Source organism: Bos indicus, chromosome 6, assembly GCF_029378745.1.
Source record: "Bos indicus isolate NIAB-ARS_2022 breed Sahiwal x Tharparkar chromosome 6, NIAB-ARS_B.indTharparkar_mat_pri_1.0, whole genome shotgun sequence".
Classification (NCBI taxonomy): Eukaryota; Metazoa; Chordata; class Mammalia; order Artiodactyla; family Bovidae; genus Bos; species Bos indicus.
Genome location: NC_091765.1, coordinates 6083041 through 6099338, shown reverse-complemented (window position 1 = coordinate 6099338; position 16298 = coordinate 6083041). Strand labels below are relative to the sequence as shown.

General features: G+C 42.2%; 1 protein-coding gene across 29 annotated transcripts in view; it reads right to left on the bottom strand.

The window, feature by feature from the left end:
• Positions 1–16298, bottom strand: part of LOC109553295 (mitotic spindle assembly checkpoint protein MAD2A) — a 651283-nt gene that overhangs the window by 171963 nt on the left and 463022 nt on the right. For 28 of the 29 annotated variants that reach the window (XR_011566996.1, XR_011566997.1, XR_011566998.1 and 25 more), the window contains 8 exons: positions 15897–16006; positions 15198–15378; positions 13859–13997; positions 8106–8281; positions 6159–6320; positions 2690–2799; positions 1991–2171; positions 658–796 (listed from right to left, as the gene is read on the bottom strand). Coding sequence is in view for 24 of the 29 variants with exons in the window: in XM_070790760.1 (XP_070646861.1) it covers positions 658–796; positions 1991–2171; positions 2690–2799; positions 6159–6320; positions 8106–8281; positions 13859–13997; positions 15198–15378; positions 15897–16006 (1198 nt within the window). In the remaining 5 variants the exon portion in view is untranslated. The remainder of the gene's footprint in view (positions 1–657; positions 797–1990; positions 2172–2689; positions 2800–6158; positions 6321–8105; positions 8282–13858; positions 13998–15197; positions 15379–15896; positions 16007–16298) is intronic. The other variant, XM_070790777.1, reaches the window with a different exon arrangement.

Here is a 16298-nt window from a genome sequence, read left to right as displayed (position 1 = left end):
CACCCACCAGAACAGGGACGCAAGGTTCCCTAAACAGGAAACCTTGACAAGCCACTCATACAACCCCACCCACAGTGAGGAACCTCCACAATAAAGAGGAACCACAAGCTGCCAGAATACAGAAAGGCCACCCCAAATACAGCAATCTAACTGATGCTGAAGCTGAAACTCCAATGTCTTGGTCACCTGATGTAAAGAACTGACTCATTGGAAAAGACCCTGATGCTGGGAAAGATTGAAGGCAGGAGGAGAAGGGGACGAGAGAGGATGAGATGGTTGGATGGCATCACCAATTCAAAGGACGTGAGTTTGAGTAAGCTCTGGGAGTTGGTGATGGACAGGGAGGCCTGGCACACTGCAGTCCTCGACCCCAAGGACTTGGGGTCACTGTAGTCCTTGGGGTCACAAAGAGTCGGACACGACTGAGCAACTGAACTGAACTCAACGAATCGTGATGTCTCCTAAAGCTGTACTAGTTGCTTCTTGAAATCAGAACAGTCTTATCCTTGCTTTGATCTCACAAGTGGGAAACTTCCCATGTCTTGGAGCAGATGGAAATTACTGCCCTTAGAATGTGCTTTGGGCTCTAGGATCTCCCACTGACCCCTGGAAGCCTTGCTGTCTTTGGCATCAAAGCCAGTTACATTATTCACGTACCTGCAACCTTCTCACTGTTATCGGTAATATCAGTGATATCACTGTTATCAGAACTCACTGACGTCTCTCCAAAGAGACAAGTGATATCTTCTCCAAATATCTTGAGACAGTTTTCAATGAGAAATTGTATGAAAGAAATCTGTAACACGAGGGGGCAAAAAATGGGGTATTACTCTACATATGGTGTAATAGTAAATCACATTTCATCCATGAATCTTGGCTCTAACCAAAAATGCAAATGAAATCTGAGAAAAATTCAGACTTGACTAAAAAATATATAAATATATTATATATACATCAGCTTTTTCTAAGACATAACTCCTACTTTAAAGAGTAGTTTGGGCTCAAATTTTAAAATTCTTTTAGTCAGTGGGCTAAAGTTATAATATGAAGCCTGGTTTAATAGCTAAAATTTTGTAATGATGGTTAACATGCTTAAAACTAGGATGATTTTTAAGTATCCCGCATAGGATATGTGGGACAAAAATGTATATTCTCTTATTAAGTTTTATTTATTTTTAAGAAAATTTTTTTTAGTTTTCTTGAGATAGATATTATATATCTCATATTATTAAAATTTATAAAGTATCGAATACAACACCAATTGTGAATTTCACTTCAGTGAAGAAATATCTGAAACTTGGGTAGCAGAGGTTTCTGTGTTGGCCGGGGGGGGTTTGTGAAGGAACAAAGCATCTGGAGAGAAAACATGTCTGTCTGTTTTACCACATTCCCTTGCCTCACACTTGCTGTCCAGGGGAGCTTGGAGAAGAGCTGTGATCTTATTAGGCATGTTGTGGCTCTCTTAGGATGTTCTGAAATATTTTACTAGCTTCCTCATCCTCAGGCAGAGACACAAGAGAAGCCAAGTATTTTCCTGAATGATCCACAGCTGGCAGAGTGCGGCCAGTATGTGTGGAGCCTCAGGTGCTCATATTGCCCAGGCCGCTAAGATGTGCAGACAGTGACCAGATGTATTGGGTGTCATCATTGTGTAATGACGAAATCATAGTTTGGGGCCTGTACACCCTCAGTGATTAGGCTGAGAGTTGAACCTTGGCTCTCTGATTCCAAAGCCAGGTTCTTTTCTATCATATCATCCTACTCTTACCTCTCTATCGTTTAGTCTCTTGGATGGCAAAGGGGAAGTGAGTCAACTGTTCTCAGTTATAATACACCTTCCCATGCCCAACCAGAGTAGGACTCTGCCACTCCAAGGCAGTGTAATTAAAATGTGCACTTAAAAACTGGTTCATCAGAGTTAATACTACAGACTTCAGGTTCAAGATGGGGACTCTGCTCCGCAAGGCATAAAAATGAGAGATCTCGTTACCTGTTTGGTGAAGTTTTCTGAGCTGCCAGAATTAGACAGACAAAGCATGCTTGGGGTTATACACACTGATAAATTATAAGCTGTCATCTGATTGGATGAGGATGGTTGCTCAATGTTGTAAAAAAGTCCAAAATGGTATTGCGGAAAAATTACATTGGCTCTCGGCAGCTGGACTAGTTGCCTAAGGACAGAAAACACACTTATAAATACAGCGAGTCATTTTGCTTAGTAAGTGGAAATACAGAGAACAAAGTACTTCTTTTTATACCATGTACACAGTCCATTCTCACAGTTCCAGGCATGAAAGCATACAAAAATGATTCACTGAATTTAATTCCTGAACCAGGTAAGACCTACTCTGGTTAGTTATGTGTTTGTATTTAAGATCATACCACTGGCGGATTGGTTCTTTATCATCTCATTTTAGAACAGCGGATTCATCTCCAACAGTTTCAGGTGTTCAGAAGGTGTAAAATGGTCATGCATTCCATGTTAATAAGATTAGGAGAAAAACACCAATTACAGTGTCACCAAAAGGCATGCATCTCTCTTCAAACTGGCTTCCATGGGCATGATCAAGTGAAACCCCGTGATACTGATCATTATTTTAGAGGACACAGCTGTAAACTATAAGCTAATATTTTCCTAAGAGTATGTTGGTTGTATTTTCTCTGAGTTGAGTAATTATGGCATCATTACCTCTGGGTTGCGGTTGTTGTGTCCTCTTCGTTCCCTTGATCAATAACATCAAGCCATTTATCGTAGGGACTGGATGAAAATATGCTTCCTTGGATATTTTGAAGAAAATCCTTATATAGATCAAAAAGTATATATTATTCTTAGGATAAATTCAATGAAGAAATTGCAAAGAAAATATTTAGTGGAAAAATTCAATTCAGTCCACAATTCCTTCGCAGCCACGCAGACTGATTCACACAGAGTTTGGCTGTCATTCTCCACAGCCTTGCACACCCAGAAGTACTGGTTGGATTTTCCCCAACTAAAATTAGAAGCATAAAAGCAGGGTCTGGGCTGTAGTGAGAATGAAGCTAAAGCTCCTTCTATTGCCTGGAACTTGTCTCTGTGTACATGTTAACACATTAGTACAAACTGGCAAGGCCTGGTGATAACTGATCCTAAATCCTATTAGTTTCTTGAAAAGAAATGCACATGCCCATTTTGTTTGTTTACTTCAGACACATGCTTGCTTGTGATTCAAGAAAGAGAAGTTCTGAAATAAAACAAACAAAATTACACCCCTACATGCTCTTATACACATATTAAGAGAAAACCTGAAGTATGTGTGCTCTTTGGGAAAAAGCTAGTATCGAAATAGCTTCAATCTTTTTCTTAAAAAAAAAAAAAATCATATAAAAGTTCAGTTCTACAGACTTTTAAGCAGCAGGTGTTAGAAATAAATCAAAAGCCCCAAAGGTAAACTACATGTTACCCTTACAACTCTTTGAATTCAATATATCCACCCAGAGAGAAAACTGAAAATTTAGATACATTGCAACTTGACACCTGTGGGATAGAATATGCAAATGTCAGCTTCCTAAGTGGAGGCCTGCAAACTTTATCCTGATGACCAAGTCTTAATATCGGAGAATGGGGCCTATTAAAATGGATGAAATTGTAACCTGTTGTGCAAACTGAGGGGAAATGATGGCATTGCCTTGCCAGTTTCAAAGGCACAACTTGCTTCCACTGGTCTTAATATACAGCCTGACTTCTCTTAATAGTATCTTCTTTACGCAGTGTTTCTAAGGCAACTATCATGATTACAATCCTGTTAGTGTTCGCTTGTTTCAGTACTTATTGAGCTGCTGTTTGTGTCAGGCACTCTCTTGAGTACTGAGGATAGAGTATGAAGATAATGTACAAAGTCTCAGTCCTCTCATACTTTTTCTTGGAATTGGTATAGAGTACCCAATGCTGGTCATCAGGGTTTCACTATGCTTCTTATGGAGTGTCCGCAGTACATTTGGAAGGAGGAAGCACTCCATTTGAGTTCAGCCATTCAGTCCTGTCCTACTCTTTCCTACCCCATGGACTGCACACCAGGCTTTCCTGTCCATCAGCAACACCTGGGTCTTGTTCAAATTCACATCCATGGAGTTGGTGATGCCATTCAACCACATCATCTGCCTTTGGCTTCTGGGAGTCTGGGAGTGTGCAGCAGGGCCTTTGCCTTGTGTACCAAACTACATGCATTTGGAGTCTGTCTCTTCTCTCTCCTGAACCCTGTGCTGTAGAATCGATTGGTGAGACTGAGTATGGTTAAGCCAGGACATGACTCATGCAGAATATGCCATGGTATTTGCTATTGGACCACTGTTTATACACAGTTTAATGACAAACTCAATGTGGTTCTGACTATATATTCATTTCTGATTTAGACCAACTCCATGGTTGCTTTGACATATGGTATTCTCAAGGCCAAAGTTGCAAGGTTTGATTCCCCACCAAGATCAATCAACTTTAGGAAGAGAAAACTTTGGGACTGCTTAAGACCTGTACCCATAAGTTGCCACCCTCTTACTAGTCTTACTAGCTTATAGCATGGAAACAGGCAAGAGCCTAGTAACACTTGCTCAAAAGTGAAATCAGTTCCAAGTGTGCACCTTTTAGAGGGTAGCACTCTACTTGCTATTTGCATACCTAGTGTGTATTATTATGGGTCAAGTGTAGTAGGGGTCAACTCTAAATCATACCTGCACTGTTGCTATTTTCATACAATCGAACATTAATAGGGGACAAGGAAACCCCATATGTTATTTGGTTTCTAAGATAATTTTAATAACCTGTCTGTAGTTATTACTACATCAATATATTTTTGTTCATAGCTGCTAACAATTACCAAGATGGATTGATTAATTTTTTCTTTCTATTGTATTATCGCCCTGGTAAAAATTTAACTACACACTTGTGATTTAGCTGTATCAGTTCAAACTCAGTCTATTTTTTGTATAAATCTATTGAATTTTGCAAAATTCAAAACAGATTTTGATTGTTGCACTCCCTTTAAAAATAAGATTTATAAGATTAGGCATGTAGTAAAACTGGTTACCATGTAACTGTAACCTTGGGTGGTGGGCTAAACTGACAAGTGTTAACAAAGCCCATTAAAGATGGTAAGGGAGATAAAAGGAGGAAAAAGGAGGAGTAACTGGTGGCATCATCCCTACACTAATTTTCAAGTAAAAGGCATTGAGACACGGGGGAAGCAAGGATGATGCAGTGATCAGAGATTTTGGTGGCCTCACTAAGCGTTTTTTGATTCATTGTAAGACAAATGGGCTTCCCAGGTGGTGCTAGTGGGAAAAAACCTGCCTGCCAATGCAGGAGATGCAAGAGATGCAGGTTCGATGCCTGGCAGGAAGATCCCCTGGAGAAGGGCATGGCAACCCACTCTAGTATTCTTGCGTGGAGGATTCCATGGACAGAGGAGTCTGCTGGGCTACAGTCAATGGGATCACAGAGAGTCGGCTGTTACGAGGCGACTAACACACACAGACACACAAACACACACACTAAACACACGAATTTACCATAGTGAGTAAACATCTGTCCTGCATCCATGCTAAGTTGCTTCAGCCGTGTCCAATTCTGTGCCACCTCATGGACTATAGCCTGCCAGACTCCACTGTCCATGGGATTCTCCAGGCAACCATACTGGAGTCGTATGCCAGCCCCTGTTCCAGGGGATCCTGGAAACCCAGGGATGGAACCCAGGTTTCCTGCATTGAAGGCGGATTCTTTACTGTCTGAGCCACCTGGGAAGTTACTTCTGTTAACTGTTTCCAAAAGCTTAATATGAATTTTATTTTGGAAATTGGCCTTCATTAGGAAGGTGATGAGGAAGTCATCCAAAGCAGGAAGCTTGTTTTGGTAAACACTCAATGTGTAGGTGGGTCTTTTGATGTATATTGTTATTCTTTTGCATGGAGTGTTCCGGAGTCAAGATGTGCAATGAAAAAGGAAAATATCTAATGTATGGGGCGTATAACATTTGCGGTACCTTCCTTCAGTTTTGCGTTGTGAAGTGTTTTTCACTTTTCAGATCCTTCCTCTCTTATGCCTATTAGGTTTCTTGGGCATTCATAATGAAGACCAGTCATATAGCTTCAGATTTACTGTGTGTGGATGATGCTCAAACTATCCTTACCTTTAAGACCGACGATATCACAAGCATTGGTTCCTCATTCAAGTTCACTGTGTCTCCACAGTTTAGTTTCTTCTTTAGGGCTCTGCATGATTTTATACTGGCTGATTTTCTGAAGATGCCTTCTGTGGACGACCCTTTTTGATTGACAAAGGAGAGCATATCCTATAGGGAAGGAAAGAAAAGAAAACTGTGGGACATTTCATGTCTAGAAGCCCAGAGCACAAGCTTGCTCCTGTTTTGACAGAGCTGTGGTATATGAGGGTACAGTTCTAGAACAGCACCGAAGTCAATTTGAAATTTTTTCTTCAGTGTCTCTAAATATATTTTCGACCCAACAATCGATCTGACTTTCATACACTGAAACATTGTAAACACTTGTGTAATCAGATTTTCCGTTTCAGTGAATTTACTGTGTTAAACGTCTCTGCTTTGAGGCCTTTGTAGATTCACCCTCTCCTTCTTCACCGCTCCTTTCTCTTTATTCCCTATTATAGGTGCTCTTCCCTAAGTGTGGACATCTTTTTGCCATATGCATGCTCCATTTGTTTCTTCCCCTTCCAGGCACTGTCCACCCCATTCAGTCCTGTTTCCTGTATTCCCTCCCCTCAAAATCAGGCTCAATACGTCTCTCCTCCTTCTCCGATGACAATCCTGTCTCATCAGCCTTTCTAGTTCCTTTTCCTGTATTTTCATGTCCTCTGCTGTCTGCAGAGTTAGAGAGATAACAGATATTGGAGCCAGGTTTTTCAAGGAATGTGGAATCTGTTATGCCAGTCATCCACTGTGTGACTTTGGGCATAGCACATACTTGGGTGAGGCTCTTTTGTTTTCATTGATGAAGTGGGGGTGATGATAGTCATGGCTACCCCCTAAATGTTCTGTGAAAGACGCAAGGTCTGGGGTAGTAGCTAGCACGTAGCTAGTATGATGAATTTCTTCATATATACCATAAAATTCCCTGCATCTAGTGTAGTGCTTGGAGAGATAGTGGACAGTGGACAAGAGTTAATGCTTACAGTTCAATACACTAATTTGATATAGCAGAGTCCGAACTCTGTGACTCTCTTTTGACACCTTCTGTCAGGAGCAAATGATTCATCTTTGCCAGAGGATGCGTACTTTATGCTTAAACACTTGAGTTGCAAATCAAATCCCTGTGAGACATTTTGCATCATAAGGGGGAGTAGACTCAGCTGAAGGAGACTTGAGACTCGTGTGGACTTCAAGGGAGGAGACGACGAGACATAAGAGGATGAGGTGGACTCTCAGAGATTCTTACACACAGAGTCTGAAGGAAAGCTACGCGGTCAAAATAGCCTGGAGTTAAAACTCGCCTCCAGGACCTCCCCACCATTCTATGCAAAACAAGCACTCTGTCACCCGAAGGAAAAAATGGACATTGGGTTGATTTTGCCCAGCTCCCAGCCTGTCCCAGCCTCTGGCTGATCTCCACAATTCCTTGCCACAGCTGTTTAAGAGATAACTACTCTGAACAACCTTGCAGAAGAACAGGTCCCCTTAAGACTGGAGCTTTCCACATACGTGCCTCTATATACTTCCTCTTTTCTTGGGTAAGGGCAGCAGCTCACTAATCTGACTGCTGCCCCTTCTCACCTCATAAAGGTGATCTGTAAAGGACTGCTCTCACTCTTTTCCTCAACCTCGCCTTCTCTAACTGCCTTAACTTACAGGGTCCATGTTAACTGGTCTGAGCTGGTATAGATGGGTCTTTGTTGAAATCAGCGGAATGGAGGAGAGTATCTTTTCATCTTGTACTTGCCTTCTGACTCTGCAGTACCTAAATCAGATCTTATTCTTTGAAGTAATGTTATGAATCTTATCGGACAAAGCCAGACTTCTTCATTTGGGAGTAGATTTGGAAGAGAACACTTGGTCTCTCAGCACTCCCCTTCTCAGGAAGGTTACAGAAACCAAAATAAGACCTACCAGAATTGGGGTGGGCAGGGTGTCATTATCACATACATCCTCAAGAGGCGCTCCAAAGAGCTGTTTTGGCTTTGTGGGTGGTAGACATGGGTGTTGGTTCTCCTCGCGGGTCCTGGAGATACAGCCAAAGGCCCAGTTTTTGAGAGAACTCTTCCTAACTGTCTTCTTGTCTGAAACTAATGTAGAAGAGAGATTTTCACTAGTAGTAGTTTAGCTTATTTAGCCTGATTTCCACCACTTACATTCAGCAGCATGTTCATGGCAGAGGCTGAAAGAGAGAAACTGAACCATTTGTTATATAGCATTCCCCTTATTCTAAAGCAGGCTAATTGCATCCTTGTGGTGTTAACATGTTCTTCTTGCCCATATTCTGCAAACCAGTAGTTAAACCTAGAGGCGTGATCAGACACAGGGTTGATTCTCCCTGTGACAGTATTCCCCAGACAGTGCTCTCTATTCCCTTTGCCCTGTGGCATGAGACACTTAACCTATAGTTACACAAGTTTCCTAATATTAAGTGTTATCAGTGGATTCTGGGTTCAGATCTCATTTGAAAGGCAACATTATTTAATATTCAAATCAAGCAGCATTTGTAGGAAGTTTCCGTCCTCTGTTCAGTTACCTGTTTGGCTTTCTGAGTACCCAGTCATGCACAATTTTCTCCCTTGAAAAGAATCGCCTTTCACGAGACATCCTGCCTGACAGTGCTTATCAGTCAGCCTCTCGACCTCTCCTCTGGGAGGCCACACACCACAGTCAGCTCCAAGGATGACTTCCTGCCCTCAGGGTCCTTGAGAAGTAGTCATTAATTGCAGACAATGTGGTAAGATTACAGGGGGCCAGTTTTTGTGTGTGTGACACCTTACTCAGCTAACCCAAAGATGAATTTTAACTACCAACAGCCCCTGTCAAAGGATTGTTTTTCAAAAAAGAGTGATCAGCAATGAAGAATTGAGTTCAAAGTGTCTCGTGTCCAGCTATGAATGTTTTCCTGATATTTCCTCAATAAACCTGCTTAATATTTCCTTAAATAACCTGCTTAAATAACCAGCTAAAGAAGTCAATTAGAGGAGCCCAGTTGTAGAAAAATAAACAGAAGAATTTAACCAAATCTTTTAAAATGCCCATCCACTTGTCTTTCGGAGACATAGTGAGTGCCGCACCATGTCCATTCAAGTGAGTGAACCACTTGTGGTGCTGGGTGAGAGAACCAGAAGGCTCCTATTCTGCCTCTTAATTGGATGAGTTACCTAAAAGTCTTTGAGCGTCAGTTTGCTCAAATGTAACATAAATGATGCTACTTACACCTGACTGGACTACATAACATAATGTACTACCCAGCACAAGACATGGCACATAGCAGCCTTAATAAAGGTAATTTCCCTCCTTCAGAAGGCCTAAGGCAGCCTAGACATCAGTCGCCTCCCCCTAAGCAGACCGCACCCCCATTCTCCATTTGACTGTGTAGCCTCCAGAAGGTGTGCATTCCTGAAGGAATGCCATCACTTTGCCTTAGGCTCTTCCTGCCCTGACAGTCATACTACCATCATTTTAAAAGGAGATAATGAAGAAAGCAAATGCATTCTTAAATTCAGGAACAGATTCTCCTAATTAATATGTACAAACGTGAAAAGATACATGTTTATATGGGTTGAGTTGCTTTATGCACCCTGGTTTCCCTACTCTTAACCTGATTCTTTTATTTCTAAACTACCCACAGGTATTCATGTATTTCAAATGTATTCCTTCATTGTTCAGCTTTAATAAGAATACTCTTAGGAAGAAAACTCTATCAGTTGGTACAAAGCTATATGGCCAGCTAGCCTATAAGCATAGATGGAAAGCAAAATAGACATTAAGGCCTACGCTTTTATTTTCAGGCCTAGATGGAGCTTTCGTAATGTACATTGGTTGGTGTTAGAGTTCTTGTGGGCTCTGTGACCAATAAGACTATATACTATAGCCACGAAAAGTATGGTGCTCAGTTGTTCAGTCGTGTCCAACTCTTGCGACCCCATGGACTATAGCCTGTCAGGCTCCTGTCCGTGGGACTTCCTGGATCATAATACTGGAGTGGGTTGCCAGGGACTGTGAAACAGGTTAACTTTACAACCTCATCTTTCTTAAACAATCCTGGCAAGATTTAGGTTAGTGTTTTTCCTCATGCTCAAATTAGGGTTTGAATGTTAAAAAATGAAATTGTGTAACTTTGTGGGTATAGAATAACAATTCTAAGAATACAAATACTTTAAGTAGAAATTCTATTCTGGCCCCAGTACTTGCTAAATTAGGAAGACATTTTATTCAGAGAAAGAAATGTCAATGGGACAATACTGGAATGGTAGCAGGGATGATTGCAAGAGGAAAGACTTAAAAACAAACAGACACATAAGCATTCAGTCCAGTTCCATTTGCAACCTAGGTCTGAAACAGAATGGAAAGAGAGCTTGCTGTGGAGGTAGAATCCAGAGTTCACGTCTCAGAGGCGGTCCTAAGGTGGCGGAGAAATAGAACAGAAAGACGACTTTCTCCCCACAAATTCATCGAAAGAACATTGAATGCTGAGCAAATTCCAGAAAACAATTTCTGAATGCTGGCAGAGGACATCAGGGACCCAGAAAGGCAGCCCATTGTCTTTGAAAGGCGGTGGGACAAAATATAAAAGAGAAAAAGAGAGACAAATGAGGTAGGGACAGAGATCTGTCCTGGGACGGTAGTCTTAAAAGAGGAGAAGTTTCCCAACACTAGGAAACACTCTCATTGGCAGGTCAGTGGGGAGTTTTGGAATCTCAGAGGGTAACATAACGGGGAGGAAAAAGAAAGAAAGAAAGAAAGAAACCCCACAGATTGCGTGCCTAACAACAACTTCCAGCAGGGAACTAGTCCAGACACTCACGATTGCCACCAGCAAGCGGGGGGCCTGAACAGGAAGGTGCGGGCTGCATTGCTTAGGGTAAGGGCCAGGCCTGAGTGCCCTGAGGGCAATCTGAGGGAGCTAATGTGAGATAGCAACCCAAATTGTGGGATAGCCAGACAGAGAGAAAAAAAACTATCCTGTGAAAAGCCCTAATCTAAGGCACTTCCTGGCCCACTCACAGAGCAGAGGACTGAGAGAATACCAGAGCAGAGCTAGCTGGCTGTGCACTGACTCATCTCCCACCAGAGACAGGGAGGCAGGCGGGGGCAGCCAGAGCCTGAAAGGGGCAATCTCAGCCCCAGAGAGGCATCCTCTACAAAACTGCAAGCAGGCTCCCATTTGCTAACCAAGACTTGTTGGGATACTGGGCGGTTGACATCCGCTGGGACGGTCGCGGCCAGAGATCAGCTCCCCAGAAGAGACACACGGCCCACCTGAGACGGGCAGGCCTGCTGCCAACCAGCAAATTGAGCGGCTGGGATGGGGGAGGTATAAGACACACCACACCTGGGGGTCACTGTGCTCGTTAAGCACCTGGTCGCCTGAGCTGCTCGGACATGGGAAGGGCACAAAACGCAGGTCCAACTGAGCCTGTGCCTTTGTGGAGTACCTGAGAACCTGAACCTGAACCTGAACGGCTTAGACCTGGGAAGTACACGCAACCCAGGGCCCACCTCAGACAGTTGCAGGCAGAGCAACCTAGCCTGAGCAGTGTAAACTGGGAAAGCACACACACCGTGAGCGGGGGCAAACCCAGTGCGGCCAGGACACTGTGAGCACACGCCAGGGATATTTGTTTGCAGTGCTCCTCCGTCACCACAGTACCACTGAGTAAGTGGGCCTAAATAAGTGACCACCTTCGCCCCCATGACTCAGGGCGGAAATTAGACACTGAAAAGACCAGCAAACAGAAGAAGTTAAAATAAACAGAGGGAAGCGCTCTGGAAAAGACAGGTGCAACAGATTAAAACGTTGGAGTTAGCACTGACTACAATGGAAGGGGCCTATAGATCTTGAGAAGTATAAGCTGGATAACGGAACTATCTGAAACTGAACTAACCCCACACTGCCCACAACCACTCCAGAGAAATTCCTATGTATATTTTTACTATTATCATTAAAAAAAAATTTTTTTTATGTCCTCTATTGCTTCTTTAATTTTAATTTTTATAACCTACTATTACCTTTCAAAAAAATACCCTATTTTTAATGCAAACTTCATATATATATTTTACCATTTTTTGTTACTTTGTTTTTTTAATACTGTATTTGGGAGTCTCTAACCTTTACTGTAGACTTTTAATGTTTGCTTTTTGGTATTTGTTGTCAATTTTGTACATTTAAGAACCCAATCTTCACTGCCCATTTCTACTTGGGAGTTTGATCACTGCCTCGATTGCTCTCTCCCCCTTTTGACTCTCCTTTTTCTCCACCAGGTCGCCTCTATCTCCTCCCTCACCCTTTTCTTCCCTACCCACTCTGTGAATCTCTTTGTGTATTCCAGGCTGTGGAGAACACTTTGGGAACTGATTACTGGCTGGATCTGTCTCTCTCCTTTTGATTGCCTCTTTTCTTGTCCTGGTCACCTCTGTCTCCTTCTTCCTTCTCTTCTCTGTGTAACTGCATGAACCTCTCTGAGGGGTCCTAACTGTGGATAGCACATAGGGAATTGGTTACTGGCTAGCTTGCTCTCTTCCGTTTTGATTCCCCCTCTTCTTCTCCTGGTCAACTCTATCTCCCTCCTCCTTATTCTCTTCTCCATCTAACTTGGTGAACCTCTCTGGGTTCCCTCACTGTGGAGAAGCTTTTCATCATTAACCTAGATGTTTTATCATCGATGCTGTACAGATAGAGAAGTCTTGAGGCTACTCTAAGAATAAGACGGAAAACCAGAGACAGGAGGCTTAAGTTCAAAACCTGAGAACACCAGAGAACTCCTGACTCCAGGGAACATTAATGGACAAGAGCTCATCCAAAAGCCTCCATACCTACACTGAAACCAAGCACCACCCAAGAGCCAACAAGTTCCAGAGCAAGACATACAACGCAAATTCTCCAACAACGCAGGAACATAGCCCTGAGCTTCAATATACAGGCTGCCCAAATTCACACCAAACCCATAGACATCTCAAAACTCACTACTGGACACTTCACTGCACTCTGGAGAGAAGTCCAGCTCCACCCACCAGAACAGGGACGCAAGGTTCCCTAAACAGGAAACCTTGACAAGCCACTCATACAACCCCACCCACAGTGAGGAACCTCCACAATAAAGAGGAACCACAAGCTGCCAGAATACAGAAAGGCCACCCCAAATACAGCAATCTAACTGATGCTGAAGCTGAAACTCCAATGTTTTGGTCACCTGATGTAAAGAACTGACTCATTGGAAAAGACCCTGATGCTGGGAAAGATTGAAGGCAGGAGGAGAAGGGGACGAGAGAGGATGAGATGGTTGGATGGCATCACCAATTCAAAGGACGTGAGTTTGAGTAAGCTCTGGGAGTTGGTGATGGACAGGGAGGCCTGGCACACTGCAGTCCTCGACCCCAAGGACTTGGGGTCACTGTAGTCCTTGGGGTCACAAAGAGTCGGACACGACTGAGCAACTGAACTGAACTCAACGAATCGTGATGTCTCCTAAAGCTGTACTAGTTGCTTCTTGAAATCAGAACAGTCTTATCCTTGCTTTGATCTCACAAGTGGGAAACTTCCCATGTCTTGGAGCAGATGGAAATTACTGCCCTTAGAATGTGCTTTGGGCTCTAGGATCTCCCACTGACCCCTGGCAGCCTTGCTGTCTTTGGCATCAAAGCCAGTTACATTATTCACGTACCTGCAACCTTCTCACTGTTATCGGTAATATCAGTGATATCACTGTTATCAGAACTCACTGACGTCTCTCCAAAGAGACAAGTGATATCTTCTCCAAATATCTTGAGACAGTTTTCAATGAGAAATTGTATGAAAGAAATCTGTAACACGAGGGGGCAAAAAATGGGGTATTACTCTACATATGGTGTAATAGTAAATCACATTTCATCCATGAATCTTGGCTCTAACCAAAAATGCAAATGAAATCTGAGAAAAATTCAGACTTGACTAAAAAATATATAAATATATTATATATACATCAGCTTTTTCTAAGACATAACTCCTACTTTAAAGAGTAGTTTGGGCTCAAATTTTAAAATTCTTTTAGTCAGTGGGCTAAAGTTATAATACGAAGCCTGGTTTAATAGCTAAAATTTTGTAATGATGGTTAACATGCTTAAAACTAGGATGATTTTTAAGTATCCCGCATAGGATATGTGGGACAAAAATGTATATTCTCTTATTAAGTTTTATTTATTTTTAAGAAAATTTTTTTTAGTTTTCTTGAGATAGATATTATATATCTCATATTATTAAAATTTATAAAGTATCGAATACAACACCAATTGTGAATTTCACTTCAGTGAAGAAATATCTGAAACTTGGGTAGCAGAGGTTTCTGTGTTGGCCGGGGGGGGGGGGGGTTTGTGAAGGAACAAAGCATCTGGAGAGAAAACATGTCTGTCTGTTTTACCACATTCCCTTGCCTCACACTTGCTGTCCAGGGGAGCTTGGAGAAGAGCTGTGATCTTATTAGGCATGTTGCGGCTCTCTTAGGATGTTCTGAAATATTTTACTAGCTTCCTCATCCTCAGGCAGAGACACAAGAGAAGCCAAGTATTTTCCTGAATGATCCACAGCTGGCAGAGTGCGGCCAGTAAGTGTGGAGCCTCAGGTGCTCATATTGCCCAGGCCGCTAAGATGTGCAGACAGTGACCAGATGTATTGGGTGTCATCATTGTGTAATGACGAAATCATAGTTTGGGGCCTGTACACCCTCAGTGATTAGGCTGAGAGTTGAACCTTGGCTCTCTGATTCCAAAGCCAGGTTCTTTTCTATCATATCATCCTACTCTTACCTCTCTATCGTTTAGTCTCTTGGATGGCAAAGGGGAAGTGAGTCAACTGTTCTCAGTTATAATACACCTTCCCATGCCCAACCAGAGTAGGACTCTGCCACTCCAAGGCAGTGTAATTAAAATGTGCACTTAAAAACTGGTTCATCAGAGTTAATACTACAGACTTCAGGTTCAAGATGGGGACTCTGCTCCGCAAGGCATAAAAATGAGAGATCTCGTTACCTGTTTGGTGAAGTTTTCTGAGCTGCCAGAATTAGACAGACAAAGCATGCTTGGGGTTATACACACTGATAAATTATAAGCTGTCATCTGATTGGATGAGGATGGTTGCTCAATGTTGTAAAAAAGTCCAAAATGGTATTGCGGAAAAATTACATTGGCTCTCGGCAGCTGGACTAGTTGCCTAAGGACAGAAAACACACTTATAAATACAGCGAGTCATTTTGCTTAGTAAGTGGAAATACAGAGAACAAAGTACTTCTTTTTATACCATGTACACAGTCCATTCTCACAGTTCCAGGCATGAAAGCATACAAAAATGATTCACTGAATTTAATTCCTGAACCAGGTAAGACCTACTCTGGTTAGTTATGTGTTTGTATTTAAGATCATACCACTGGCGGATTGGTTCTTTATCATCTCATTTTAGAACAGCGGATTCATCTCCAACAGTTTCAGGTGTTCAGAAGGTGTAAAATGGTCATGCATTCCATGTTAATAAGATTAGGAGAAAAACACCAATTACAGTGTCACCAAAAGGCATGCATCTCTCTTCAAACTGGCTTCCATGGGCATGATCAAGTGAAACCCCGTGATACTGATCATTATTTTAGAGGACACAGCTGTAAACTATAAGCTAATATTTTCCTAAGAGTATGTTGGTTGTATTTTCTCTGAGTTGAGTAATTATGGCATCATTACCTCTGGGTTGCGGTTGTTGTGTCCTCTTCGTTCCCTTGATCAATAACATCAAGCCATTTATCGTAGGGACTGGATGAAAATATGCTTCCTTGGATATTTTGAAGAAAATCCTTATATAGATCAAAAAGTATATATTATTCTTAGGATAAATTCAATGAAGAAATTGCAAAGAAAATATTTAGTGGAAAAATTCAATTCAGTCCACAATTCCTTCGCAGCCACGCAGACTGATTCACACAGAGTTTGGCTGTCATTCTCCACAGCCTTGCACACCCAGAAGTACTGGTTGGATTTTCCCCAACTAAAATTAGAAGCATAAAAGCAGGGTCTGGGCTGTAGTGAGAATGAAGCTAAAGCTCCTTCTATTGCCTGGAACTTGTCTCTGTGTACATGTTAACACAT